This window comes from Strix uralensis, chromosome Z (assembly GCF_047716275.1).
Source record: "Strix uralensis isolate ZFMK-TIS-50842 chromosome Z, bStrUra1, whole genome shotgun sequence".
NCBI classification, from domain to species: Eukaryota; Metazoa; Chordata; class Aves; order Strigiformes; family Strigidae; genus Strix; species Strix uralensis.
In genome coordinates, this window is record NC_134012.1 from 75873568 (window position 1) to 75888835 (window position 15268).

Consider the following 15268-nt stretch of genomic DNA (forward strand, 5'->3'; position numbering starts at 1 on the left):
TTTTAAACACCTTTAAGTATTAACTTTTGCTATGCCAATGACATGCAAATGGGAAAACTAAGGCTTAGAGAGCTTATGGAGTCTCAAAAGCGGTCAAGCAATATGTTAGTGGATGACTCTTGAACACACTCATAGATGAAAAATTTCTCTGTGTTTACTGTTTATAGTTATGACTTTTTCTAACTTGGCTAGTTTTATTTGGAATTATCAGATTTAAATTACTGATATTAACAGGTGTAACAACAGCACTTCCCAGACATGGCTTATATTCTGAGTTAGATATTCTTATCCTTGTTGAATCCAAGATGAAAAATTTACCCTTCATCTCCAAGCAGAACTATGTGTTAGCATTCCTTTGAGGTAGAATTAACAGCTACAATCTCTACTCTACACCATTGTGGTGGGAGATCTGCCATCCCTATTCATACTGAGCAGTATTCTGAAGGAGGTCCATTAAAATGAGCAGGTCTACCCTAACAGAATAAAATTCTGCCAATGTGAATTAGGGGTGGGAGAATCTGATCAAAATAGAGAGTCAGCTGGCTTCTCATTGAGTAATTGTTCAACAGTATATGCAAAAATAAGCAATCTGGTTTTATAAGCTCGTCCAATTTACACAGGAATTTTGTAAGAAAGGCAAAAACCAGACACCAAGTGCCTTAAACATAATAAAATCTTGTCTTACAAATGCTGCCCTATGTCATTCAGCTACTAAAATATGCTTGCATACATGGGCTACAGCATCATAATGAAAATCAAAAGTGAGAGATTAAAGGAAAAGAACAGATTACAATGACAATAAAGCCATATATACATGCTTTCATTTTCTATTAATAGTTTTCTTCAGTTTTTGATCAGTCATCTTAAGGTGCAGGCCAAAGAGGCTTAATTTTAATGTAATTTAGGTCCAAACTTTACTTCAGCTATGTCTTTACAAATAAGAGATGACATATCAGCCTGGCTGAGATGACTTTAAAAGACCCAGAAGGGAGAATAATTCCCACAGAGACAAAGAAATCTTCCCAATCACTAAATCTGAAATGTCAAACTATCTCTTGTAACATTAGGAGACTGTAGACTGTCACAGATGAACAAAAATTTCTCTCTGATCATGTGGTTCAAATAATTGCAGCAGTGAAACAGAAGCATTTCTACATGACCAGGATTATGAATTTTCAGGAAATTGTCATTCTGCATGTCTGATCACTATGGAAATCAATTTTCCGCATATAACTGAACATATACACCACTGGTAGTGTTCTACATTCACATTAATCAAATTAATTTCTAAACATCCAGATTTGGTCAGTTTTTAGTAGTACCTTGTTATTTGTGCAAAATTATTAAATTTAGAGCATTTGACTGCTATATCCTTCAGGCTGTAATTCTTATATCCTTCAGGCTTCACCTTACCACAGTGCTCTAAAAATTGGTGTCTAGTCTAAGTTAGTTAGCTGAGTCCCTTCCATGGGGAATGGAAAGAGAAGTATTTCAGTCAGTCAATTCACCTTCCTTGGGATAAGATGATGTTTTTTCTTGAGTTCTTATTTCTGTTTACTACAGAGAGCTTAAAACTGGACACTCAAATTTTATATAGTCAAAGGTAGATCAGGTGGATCGTACCATTTATTCTGTCTCAAGCAGCATAATCAGAATAACAATTTTTAATTTGTTACTGCATGAATCAAAAACATCTTAAGTGTTCCAATGCTGAAGCAGAGCTAGCAGCTAGGGGAAAATACTCTTCTCTGTCTTATCTATGAATAAGAAACACAGCCTCACAATGCCAGTTTGTCCTTTTTTTTCCCCCTAGAAACTAAAGTGTGAGATTTCCTCAGAAATAAAAAAGCTATGCAAAATAATCTATGCTACATTTGCTATGTAGCGCCTTTAATATACCCTCTATTTCTTTTAAAGCCAACAACAGCTCAATTCAAAACACTGTCTTTGAAATGAGCTTCTGACACTGAGGGGAGTTGCGCTATTCTAACACCCCACTAATCCAGGCAGAAACACCACTAATAAGTTGCTCAGCCTCTCCTGAAACTTTGACATTTTTCTCAAGGGCAAAGACAACAATGCTACTCTGTTTCTCTGCCTGCAGCACCCTCAGTTTCTGCTAAACACCTGTCATATGACCATATGCAGTCTGGTTTGTACTTGTACACGCCTTTTTTTATTCCAACGTAGGACAATCTTTGTGGCACCCATCAGAAAAAGCAACTTGTTTTAGCAGTTTACAGGCATTCACTATTTTTTCCCAAATATATTAGTAATGTGCTGAGTATTGCAAAGATCTACTCTGAATGTGTTGAAAGTGGATACTGAAGAACTGTGAAGTCCTTGGAAAGGTTTCCACTAACTTGGGCTTCAGATCAGGCCCAAAAAGTAGATTACAGACTGCTATTTCAAGACAAATGTCCTAGAGAAAGGACACAGGGCCTAATACTTATTGAGGCTGCAGTTCGGTAAAGCATCCATATTCAGAAAGGGCGCTTACAACCTGCTTATGTTGCAGTTAAGCATCTGTAAGAACTTCAGTCTGGTGTGTGTGATTTCCTGAATGGCCTTCTAGTTAAGATACTGTATTGGACTGTGTGATCTGGGTTCAACTGATAGGCACTATAACAGCCTTTTACAAGGCTGGGCAGGTTCTTCAATTGCTTTGTACTACAGTTCCCTGCTGTAAAATGAGAATACTATTACATCCATCATCTCATCCCTTGTCTATTTGTTTAGATGATAAAGCAGTCAGCCTAGGAATGATCTAATTTGCATACATACTGTTCACGGCCAGATTCAACGCTTCAGAGAAAGCTCTGTAAAATACTAACATTAATGATAATCTGAAAATTAGCGTTATAAAAGATGCCAATATATCAAGTTTTCATTGCACAAGGCCCCACAGCACACTACAAACTTTATCATAAACCCACCTAATTCCTCAATCAAAAAGAAACCACTTTCAGAATAAGGTGTTGCAGCAAATGAACAGTGCACATGAAAGTGTGCAACCTTTTTTTTTTTGCAAAGGAACATAAAATGTCTGCCATATCCAACTAAAAATACTTCAACAGGCATATTTGCTTCATCTGTATTATATACATTCATACGCATCAATCATTTTCGAAGTAAGCTATTCCAGTTAATATGGAGTTAGTGCAAATCAAAGACTAGTGACTGCTTAGTGATTCTGTCAACTAGCTATAGCTTCCTGCAGATGAGATTTCATTTGGGTTTCGTCCAGCATATATATATTTTGGCTCACCAAAAAAATGGAGGAATCAAAAACACTGGGAAAAATCTTTCCCAATGATTTGCTTCGGGAGTTAGGTGCCTACCAGCTGTTCGTCTCAATCAAAATCACCAGATTCATGACAATGTGAGTATCAAAGGAAGCACATATGAAAGAAAGAGACACATACCTCTGTATCTGAGTAGTTTGAAATTGCAGCATCATTTTAACATTAATTTAATACTTAACTGACAATTTATGAAGACATCCATGGAATGGGGTTAATAAGTCTGTACAAATAGCAGAGCTGTAACACAAGCTCTCCTTTGTCTATCATGCATTATTAAAACCATAGCTTTATTAGTATACTTATTTTATTTAGTAAAATTAAATTAAAAAATACCACCAGAAAACCCCAGAGAACAGAACTGACCTGCTCAAAAAAATCTGCAGTTGTACAGAGTGCAAGAGCTAAGACTGATTTATCTGAGGCTGGTGAAACTCACCCTCTGCTACAGGGCCTTAAAAACACTGAGTCTTTGCACAGCTCACATGTTGGGCAGATGTGAAGAGGATCAATTTACAGCAAAGACTATGGGTGTAAGCCTTGGGGAGAACAGAGCCACTGGGAGTTTTATCAAATCTAGTGCACTGTGATATACAGACACATAAGAGGGTCTTTGTTGTTGTTTGGTTGAGTTTGCTGTTCTTTTTTAATGTAGTAAAGTTTCGAAGTAAATATGAGGAAATAAGATGCTTCAGTTACAGGTGGGAAATACTGTAGATTTTCTACCGAAAGGCCAAGATAATGTGAGACTATAGCCGGTGCATGTTATTTTTTTAAAGGCTTTGAAAACAGAGAAGGATAATGATAGATATTTATTTGTCCTTCTTGCCATTAGCCCTTCACTCACAGAAATAATCTGCCTTAAGGGCAAGTTAGGAAATTCTAAAGGACCAGAAGGTAGTGCTAGGCCTGTCTGATGGCAGCATTCAGCCGCAGTCCAGAAACAGAAGGATTCTGCCTTGCAGAATGGATTCCTACAGCTAACATGCCATTAAAATTGAGTCAGAGCAGGAAGTGAAGTAGCCCTATAAACTAGGCATATAATCATCCTCCTCTGAGTACAGAAGGCAGCAAAAATCAGTGACTGCCACTTAAGAAGTTACATCTGTATCTTGGAGCTGCTCATCTCTGGGAATGTAAGAAAAAAATCTCCTGTAAGTGAAAACTAAAGGCACTAAGTACTGGAAGAGTGAGAATCTTTTAGCTATAGTCTGCTGTATCCAATAGCAGAAAGCTAATATTGCATTACTTCAACGTAATAATTACAGAACATTACCATACTGTTGTATGATTGCTTTCTCCCAATGTTAATCCTATTTTCATTACAAAAGTCTCCCATAAGCCAAATTCTACTCCTAGCTGCACTAGTTTGCCTCTATTGCCACAGCTGAGGGCAGGATTTGGCTTGATTCCCTACTACTACTTTGTCTTCTTTTTTTTAATGATTAAGTCCAGCCTCCATTATGAACTTCTGTATATGAGAGTGCTTAGTATTTTTCAAGTAAGAAGCATCTAGTTTAAACATTAAAATTTTACTTGGTAGAATTGCACAAGTCTGGGAGGTTTTGTGTGCTACAAAGAATTTTGTTGCTCTAATCTTGAAATGCGTTTCATTCCTACGACTGAAACTTTGTGCAAAAAAGCACTCATCAGCAGATGATATCTAAAAATATTTAATTTTTAGATTTCCTTCCTTTGCTTTTACCTCAGGCTTGTATTTCTGTACTAGCAACAGAATACATTCAAGAATGAAAAAACATCTTTGTAGCAGATAAGAAATAAAGGTCTTCTGTATATCCGGATGTTCTATCACTCTTGGCATTCTGTTGATATCTGCACACAAGGTAATTTTGGCTGTAGATAAATTCAAATATGCTATATGTCTGATTGTAAAATGAATTACCATAGATCTGAAATTTTGTTCATACACTCTGGAGTGTGATGACAAGCAAATGGAGACATACTTCTTTTGCATTAGTCTCATTGAAAGTTTAAATATTTTGGCATGTTTCTAGGCAGAAAATCAGATGTTTATTCAAATAACGTTTTGCACTGGGTTTGGACTTCAAAGAAACACAAGTGGAAAAAGGAAGGAAAACAGATTTTATTAACAAATCAACATATAATTATGCCATTAAGTAATCCACTTTCCCATTTATGCCATTTAATATTGCTGCATATATTTGGGCTGGAAACTCATATCCGATGATACAAACAAAATATCATCCTACACTATATCACTGGAAAACATAACACCACCCAAACTAAACTCATGATGCCACAAAATACATTATCTCAATGATAAGCAGCTTCTTTGTCCTTCACCCTCTAAGAAGTGTTTCACTAAAAAACTCAATACATTTGACATCTATGAATATCTCTTTTTTTCCCAAACTACTCACCCAGATTTATGAAGACTTGGAATCCTGCTCCCCAAAATTCCATTTTTCAAGTGAATACATTATTTTTAAAAACTATAATATGTAAAGCTCCACTACAAAACAACCTGTAATTGTAGCACAGTCTGTAGTAACACAGAACAAACCAATGGATAAGCAGGGATGGATTCAAAGCTCTGAAAAAGACTAGCTGTATCATCTTCAGCCAGTCACAGGTACATGTAGGAGGATTTTGAAAGACGTGTCAGGCAATTAATGCTGGATTTCCGTTAGCATTTTCCATCCTTCCCCATTTGGCACACTGTATGACAGGGAGAGGATGGTACCAGACTACTGCTTGAGAAAAATCCGTCTTCTCTGGTTTCCCAGATCCACAGCAAAGCTCTGGCCTCCTTGCTCTAGGGTGCCATGTGCCAAAAGCAGCTGGCAGGAGGATCACAGATTGGTTTGAGCAGGCAGCTGGGCCTGGCACTTCAGATTGCCCAGTGAACACAGGACCTCAATGCTGCCCTAACATGCAAGTTAAAGGCACTGCTTGCGGGGAGCATGGCACAGCAGTAACACAGCAAGTCTCATATTTTTTGTGTATATATGCGTGAGAATTTTCAGAGAAAGCTACACACTCACACTTGAAAAAAACAAGCAGAACAATACCAAACAAAATCCTACTATTGTCATCTAGCACAGCCGATATTTCAATCTGATTTCTACTTTCTTCTTTGACTTTTCTAGCCTGGTTCTCACTTACTCTTTTTGTTCAGGGATGTCTTCCAACAGCATGCAAAGAAAATCCTGGAAAATGAACAAAGCACCACAGTTAATATGTTTATGAAAACATAACTCTGTGTCTGCATTGCTAGTGAGCAATGGATTTCTAAAGACTGCAGATTACAGAATGATAAGAAAGTTTATATATCCACTATGGTGATACACTGCTCAGTTATTTATACAACATACGTTATGTTTGTCAGTTTTCCAACCTGCTCAAGCAAAAGTGTCAATATTGAAAGAAAATGGGCTTGAAAAGCCTGCTGACTATTTTAACACAATCCACACTCCCATTTTTATTTGATCTATAACACACACAAACTATATTTAAAACTGTCAAAGGCTGCAGATGCACATACTCAAAGGCTAAGAAACACCAGAATTAAGGGTGTTTATGCTCTCTCCATTGTGCTTATGTTATCACACTGTCTTTAATCATATAATCACATAAGGCTTTTTTTTCCTTAATGCACATACCTGACTGGAAGATCACACCTACTCCTCATTCTATGACAAAATTCAGAATGTTGCTGCCAACCAGACCAACTAAGGAGTAAATTCTTCAAAGAAAAGGTAACTAGAATTCCCTTCATGGATTTAGAAAGGTGCAATGGCAATGTAACAGCATTACTATCATCCTCTCAATATTATCACAACATTATCACAACAGTGTGATAAGCTCTCTTTAGAAAGTTACACCTGACATCACTCAAAGATTCTCTGGCACCGCACGCTATACATGATCTAATTTTAATGACGATCTCTTTGACACAAGGCACTCCTCTGAACAATCTCATAAGAAGAGGATTTATTAATATGAATTATCCATTTATATGCTATTTCATAAACAATACATCCACTTTATTAATACTAATCTTTGTGGAGACAAGTTTCAGAGGTTAATGATGTTCCTCACTGCAATATATGAGTGCAGGCTGATTTCTGATTGCAAGTACTTGCTATCTAAGGTCTTGAAGAATGTTTCCTAAAAGGCAGAAAACTTTTATTTAGGGACTCTGCCACAGCATGCAACAAAAGATGCTGTTTCTTTGTCTGATTATGGCATTGTTAGGGAGACAAAGAAAGAATGATTGCACAACTGAAACTACTGGTAACACGGTTAAGCCTTCCTCCTTTAGATTACAAGTGAGATTCATTCTGTGTTGCAGTGGTCACAAAATTTGCTTACACCAGAAGGTAAATTACACAGCACTGGGGTCAGTGTTGCTGTGGCAAGAATGCCATCATGAACTGCCGGAGTTATTCTGTCCTAACTACAGTGTATTGCTGACATGATGATAAAGTGTGAAATCCCCTTATTTCATACTACTACTTGCAGTTTTGTACCATTATTCTGTATGTAAATGGAGAATTACTGTCACCTTCCACTTGTGAAAGCTTTGCTGCAGGTACAGAGTAAGCTTACATGGAAATAAAGAATATGAAAAGACCATCATTAGAGTTGTTTTAAAAAATGTGGAAAAATAATACTGAAGTGGTCATCCTTGATGCTGTTTGCATCATCTCTGTATACATTAATGCAGCTGAATTCCCTGATTGGATTGCATCAACTTTTTATAATCAATCCCATAGTACTTGAAGATACCTCTGGTATTTGAAGGGGGGGGTTATATCCTGTATATTATACTATGAAATTAAACATCTCCTTTGTGATTAAAGCTGTCTTCATTTTTCATTTTTGAATTTTATCTATTAAGAATAAGGCGGTAACCATCATTCTACACACCTTCTTAGAATTAATCTATTCTATCTTATTTTAACTGCTTCTATTTTGATGCTCTAAAACAGAGTAGGAAAACAAACTACCACTTACCTCATATTTGCATGACTTTTAACATTTGCTTAGTATCAAGTCTGCATGACACATCCCATTATAGGTCTGACTTTTCAGTTGCTTGTAATTTTGCCAAACTTCAACCATCTGGTGTGAAATTTTATCCTCAGGATACTTGTTTCTTCCTCACCAGATGAAATGGTTCAGAAGTGTCCAAGGGAAGTGTCCGAGAGAAAAGTTACGTGATAACGTGGCTTTGTTTAAGCTTTGACGCCATTTCTTAAAAGGTTCCAGTGACCTTACACTTTGAAGCAAAGACTTGTGAATGACCAGGGTAATCATAAATAAATGCTGAGTCAGCTCTTAAATTTTAGTTTGTTTTCTGTCTTTGTTGCAAGTAATTCAATGAAGTGAGAAAGAAAATATGAGTTTGAAATCACATGCCACCGCAGTAATGCATTATTAACAAACCGGCTTATATACATATGGTTAAATAATCTCACTTCCCTACATACTCCTGTTGTTCCCTGGCTGGAAACCCAGAGGCTGGAAAACAACTTTTCCCTATATAAAGAAACTGTTATTCTGCAGATTGTGGAATTTTGCTGACATTTAGCCAAACTGAAAAAGCCTTTGAAAAATGAGTTCACACACGTTTGCTAAGGATTTGCTAGACCCTCATAATTAAATTCCCTAAAGACTCTTGTCTGCTCTCACCATAGTCCAGACTGAAGCCAACAATTTTAATCACAACTGCAACTTTGGCCTGCTGCTGAGCAGATCAAATCTGGATACAGACTGAGAACTGAGATCAAGAAGAAGTTTTCTTTGCACTGTTAATGCATGTACCACGTCTGAGTCAAAGGCAAAGAAAAGTGGAGACCCAATGACTGACAAGTAGGTTGATAGAAGTAATTTTGAGAACCTTAAGAATGGAGTTAACTTGAACTAGACAGATCTGGGTCTAGAAGACCTTTTATTTCATGACTAAAGATGCTGTATTATTACTCCAATGCTTGTCTTGAGCAACGACCAGCATGTTTCTACTCTTGAACCGTTTTGAGGCACTGGACAGGTATCTCTTACAGTAAAGGACATATTAAACGAGAAATTATATCCCCTTTATGAAAAACTCAAATCTAGATATTTCAAGTACTCTATGACCAACAGATACTTTCAGTTAAATTCTCTAACTGAAATATAAATGGGATGTATAAGAGCAATGGCGATTTTGTGACTAAAAGTGATACATCTAAAAAGACATTCCTCCAAATGCACTTACATCCAACTCCTTATGGAAGTTACCCACTCAAAGTTAAACTATCTCTATTAGTTATGCAGTTTGTAAATTACATAACTAAATGGTAAACATTTCTTTGTCCCTTTTGGGTAGAAAAATAAATAATGAGCATCCTTCCTAGGATCCTGTTTGTTTGGAATCCTCACCCCTACCCCCCCATATTCCTGGCTTTTGTTTAACAAAATCAGCAACATGTTGAAATCCTTCTCTTGGGGTTTTAATAACAAGCCCAGAATGCCCCGCCAAAGATGACAACTTCCTACCAAGAGTAAGCATGACTCCCCAACTATATGTCCTATTATCAGGCAGCAATCATTAGTCAGACTGTTTAACAGCTTAAGCCCCAGGCAGCAGAGACACTGACTAGCTCCAGTCAAAAGCAGAATTTGTTGCCCATTTACCCCATGCCATTGAACTGCTTTCAGATCACTAGAAATTCCCTAAAGAAAAATGACCAACTACTGTGGCAAACAAGAAAACATAGCACATACGGGGATCTGTCAAGGATTTCTGGTAAATTTTCTTGTGGATATTTAAGGTGATATCAGTCCCCTGGATGGCCCTTCCTCGGCATTTCTCTGACTGGAGTTATTGTCCCTGTGTAGCACAGCACAGCACCAGAAGGTATGCCTGCCTGAGCCACCCAAATTTACAGTCCAGCGCTTTCACACAAACCAGTCTTAGTAAACCGTCTGTACTAACAAGACTGAATTTGTCCTCTCAGGTACATCATGAATAACTAAGACAAGTAAGTCTTAAATCACCCCAGCTATATTAGCAAACGGGCTTCTGTCAGAGCCCCAGATCATTCACAACAAACATCTTTGTACTCATCAAAACACCTCAGAACAAGGTAAGTCCATTCATGGACCAGATAAGTTGGAAAAAGTATGTTGACTGTCACTTAGTTCACTGAACTGAACTGGCATTCCTCCTTACCGTATTGATGGGCAGGTTCAAACTAGACCCCAGGCAAGGAAGTGAAGGCATGCAGCTTGAACACACCTTCTAACGCTTTGACACCAGAGCCTCTGTTGTCTCAAACTCAATTGAAATGTTTTATTTTCTTCTGAAGTTACTCAAATTGTCACTGCCCACTAGAAATACTATACTACTGCCTAAAATTTCAAATTAAACATAGATGCCTTTTATTTTACACAACAAAAAGATGAGGAACTAGATCTGTTATGTATCAACAGTTCTACATAGAGCCCTCAATTGTTCTTTGGACCTCTCTTTAAGACTCTCCAGCAGAAAATCATGTAAGATGCACTTGACTCTGATTATTTAAAATGTATCTCACTAAATCAAACAAAAGCTGGAGCTGTAATTCAGCACTAATAAAACTCACATGCTTTGGGAGTGCTCCCTTGTCAGTTTGTTCTGGTCAAAATTAAATAATTTATCTTTTTTCTTATCAAATGATATTGCGTAACAAGCTATTACATAATTTTAACCTTGAAAGATGCTAAATGAAAGCTAAGCAAATACAAAAACTTTAGGTCAGAAGAGGAGTGAGAAACTACTGTAACAGAAGTGGAAATGCAAAAAGATACTCCACAGCTGAATACTAAGGCTCAAGACTTATTAGGTTCAGCAGCTATGGGAAGGATTTGTGTAAAAGTCCAAAACATTTTCAGATATATGAGTCACGTCCCTGATAGAAGACAATTATATGTGTAAAACTTACTGCTTCTTTTAAGATCTTTGTATTTGAGATACATGATAACAAAAGATACTTGTTTTTTTTATACAACTGTACTGTTGGACATTAAAATGTGTGACACATTAACTGACTTTTTAATTACTCATCTGTATTATACATGATTATAAAACATCTGGGCTCCTCTTAGCTTTGCTACTCTCTGCTTTCTTCTCCAGTTCCATTTCTAGCCCTACTTCATTCTGATCTCTCTGTCCTTTAAAATACAGTTTATCTTACATCATTATGAAAAAAGTATACTAGAAAAAAAAAAAGAAAACTTTCTCACCAAAAAAATCTTGCCTTATACCATGTTAATGACTTCTACTAATCTAGTCTTTATTATACTTTAGCACAATATTTTATACGTTCCTTCTTTCAAGATACTTGTACTGAAATAGAAATATGTGCTAAATCTAGTCAGATTTTTATATGTGAAAACAATGGGTTCCCAAAATGTACAGTGTACTCAACTGATCCATATATTAATCAATTATCACATACATAAGCATTTTAAACACAGTTAATCTCAGGTTATAATGTCTGACCTAGTGAAGCAGTCTTTTTTATTGCCTTACACTTGTTAAAACTTAAAAAGTTGAACAAAAAGAAAAGCATACTGCATGGTAAATAAAGTGCCTATGAAAAATGAACAAAATGCCAAGCAGCTGCTTCATATGAGAGCAACACATATTCTAAATAAATGAGGCAAAGGTCTCTGGAAAAAGAAAAAAAAGGACTGTGATCATGTAGTAGTTTGTTTCATAATTCATACATATAAGGAAAGTGAATGAAGATCTATGGTGCACAGCAGTAGGAGTATGTTCATTTGTGCAAGTATTGGAACAGGAAACTAACTCAATCTGAGTAAATCAGACCCATCTATTTCTGTTTTCCAAGCACATGAGGGTGTAGAAAGCAAAGACCCCTGTTGCAGAGGCTGCTGTGGATGGGACAGCCGCAGAGTCCACACCATGTGTCACTGATGTCAACAGTTCACTCAAGCTCACAGGTCAGTAAAGCATGGAACAGCTGGGGCCAAACTGCAGACACAAAGTTTTCATTAAACTTGTACCTAAATAAAAGATTCTAGAGGTTGAAACATCAAATACATGCACACTGCATGCTTATACTTCCAATTCTAGTTACAAGAGTTCTACAAGCAAATAGTTGAATGGCAGTTTGTGTGTGCAGACACCAATTTATAAAATGACAATAATGGTATGTGCCCATGCAAATTCGGTGTGCAGGAACATGTTGATATACATACATACACAGTGGGCTTGGATCCATACATCTGCCTTTAAAACTTTTAAGAATAGCATAAATTATTATTTTTTTTAAGCACTACCTTCTTGACTGTCATTTTACCATAGCAAATTATAACTGTCAGATGGATGAACACTATAGACCCTAGGTTATTATTATAGCAGTCAGAAATACATGAAAATTAAAGTCTGCAAGCAATTCCAATTCCCAAAGTATTCCTATTTCAATATTAAACTGAACTACAGCTTTAACTGTGTTAGGAATATCAGCAATTTGCACTCCTTTCTATTTATTTATAGTCAGTAACACTCCATTCATTATTTAAAAAGTTCATTCAAAGCAGTAAGTGAATTCCCTCACAAAAAGAAAATTGGAATTTTTTTTTAATCTTTCTCAAAGATTCCAGACTTGCTTTACTCGTCTGTTGCTAACTTGACTAAAATAAACAAAAACTACTACTAAAAACATACTGAGCACGCAATCAAAATGAAGGAAAAAGGCAAACTGATTAATGTTTCACATCTGAAGTCATTTCCTTGCACCTGCAGCTCTCATCTAGGCAAAAATACTACAAACACCACTGAAAACAAGACTAGTATTCAGAACATGGGCAATTATTTTCACTGTTTTTGCTCTCCCTTGTCCCCACAATTCCTAAAGCTGGGAACTTTTACAATTATTTTGGACAAGGTGAAAGTACAACACTATGATATTTAAACTTACCATTTGGACCTCTATTTATTTTTTTAGACCTCTATTTCATTTAAACACTGACAGCATGTTTGTTCAAGAAGGAACTTGAATAATAAACTTTGTACTGACTTGACTTCATTGCTTCTTCATTTGCAAGTCCTGATGTGATTGCTTATTTACCTATACCAGACACCGACATAAATACAATCTTTAAGATTTCTTACAAAGAAAGTAAATGTATTTACAACTGGATATAGCCTATCCCCTCTGCATTTTTAACATAGTGACCAAACAATGGGATGATGTTAAAATTCTCTTCCCAGCAACTTCAACAGGAGCTGGATTTAGGCTGCTATGAAACAAGGTAAAAGCACAAGAAGCACACAATAAAAGTTTACATAGTACACAGATCTTTCTCCACCAAATCAAGTATCTTCAAATGAAGGGAAGTATCTTTTTTTTTAACCTACATTAAGCACATAGCTATGGACATATTGCACATATTCAAATAAAAAGCAGCGTAAGAAATCTGAAATAAAAGCATCACTCTTGCTTTAATAATTAAAAACACTGAACAATTTTTTTATCCAATACCAAAATGGTTGTTTCTGGGTGCAGAGACAACATATAGTAGTTCATCTTATAAGACTGGAGTTAGATAAGCTACAAATTGACATTTCATAGAAGAGTGCTGGACAAAGGGAGAAGTCTCTAGTAGATGGGTAGTTCAATTGCAATGCAATCTAGTTATCGTGACTAACAGTATAATGTGCTGGGATGTTTTGCAGCATTTAAACAGTCTACTGACACACCTCATCTCACATCAACCAGGAGCAACAAGCTAGCTTTTTCTCACCAAAATGCGAGCACCTTTCTTACCACCAGGGTAAAAACACTGGTCTGCTTCTTGGTTTTAGCAGTTTCATGATTTATGTAATTATCAGAAAGTTTCCATCTGTGTAATAGCAAGGCGTCATATTTATGATTTTGGACACCACAATGTAGACAAGGCTCATATAGTCACTGGTATTTTCCACACTATGCCAAACATAACTTCTCAAGGTCTCAGTAACATGGCACAGAAAACAGCTGCAGCAGTGGAAAGAAACATTAACTCCCTTAACACCTCAAATGTTCCACGGGGCAGAGCTGCTGCAGTAGAGCTACTATGCCTAACTTCTGGGTGACTTGACATATGAAAGAATCTATAGATCTGTGAGCTATATGTAAGATACATGGGTGTACCCATAAGAGTGAGATTCGGAACAGCAAGTACATGAGCAAAGAATCACCGTGGCTGGAATAAACAGGAAAGTGTTAGACCCCGTTCCCTCAAAATCAAAGGCCCTTACTCTGTGTTGCAAGGAGACAGTATGGAAAGAAAGAAGCAGCACATCTTAAACATCCCTTGTAGATTAATACTTCAGTGACAGAATGCTTTAGAAAGCATGGGAGTATGGACCATGATGAGGAAACCTATCCAGAGGCTGTAATAGAGGGGGACATCACTCTCTGACTTGGTGAGAAAGAGACCGTCCTCATAAAAAAGACTGTGAAATTATAAGCATTGAATGAAACAGCATGCAGAGAGGAAGGAAATAAAGTCAGAAATATAACATGCACGCACTGTTACAATTTATAGAAGTTTTTCAGTTACATTCCTACTTTGTGTTTCTTCTCTATCAGAAACAGAGAGGTACCAGGGAAAGGACTGACTGATCACAACCAAAAACCATGAGCAAAAAGACTGCAGGAGACAATTCCAGTACAGTAAATGACCCTATCTTTGAGAACATCGGCACCTATGAACATTGACTTCTCAGAGCATCAAATTTAAAAAAAAAAAAAAAATCACCCCATTGTTTACATTATCAGATACTACCAGGGTGTCCTATTTATGTATCACCCTGAAAAAAAATGTTCTGCCCTCTAGCAGGTAGGAATTTCACCAACATTGCCAGGTTACAATTGCCTCTTTCTCTTCACCACAAGCAGAAGTAGTGATTTAGACATTCAAACAGAAAGTTCAGGTCATTTGTT

The 15268-nt window shown here is 36.7% G+C and overlaps 1 protein-coding gene across 13 annotated transcripts in view; it reads right to left on the reverse strand.

The window, feature by feature from the left end:
- Nucleotides 1-15268, reverse strand: part of AOPEP (aminopeptidase O (putative)) — a 235091-nt gene that overhangs the window by 126756 nt on the left and 93067 nt on the right. For all 13 annotated transcript variants that reach the window (XR_012627089.1, XR_012627090.1, XM_074856095.1 and 10 more), the window contains one exon: nucleotides 6450-6493. Coding sequence is in view for 11 of the 13 variants with exons in the window: in XM_074856095.1 (XP_074712196.1) it covers nucleotides 6450-6493 (44 nt within the window). In the remaining 2 variants the exon portion in view is untranslated. The remainder of the gene's footprint in view (nucleotides 1-6449; nucleotides 6494-15268) is intronic.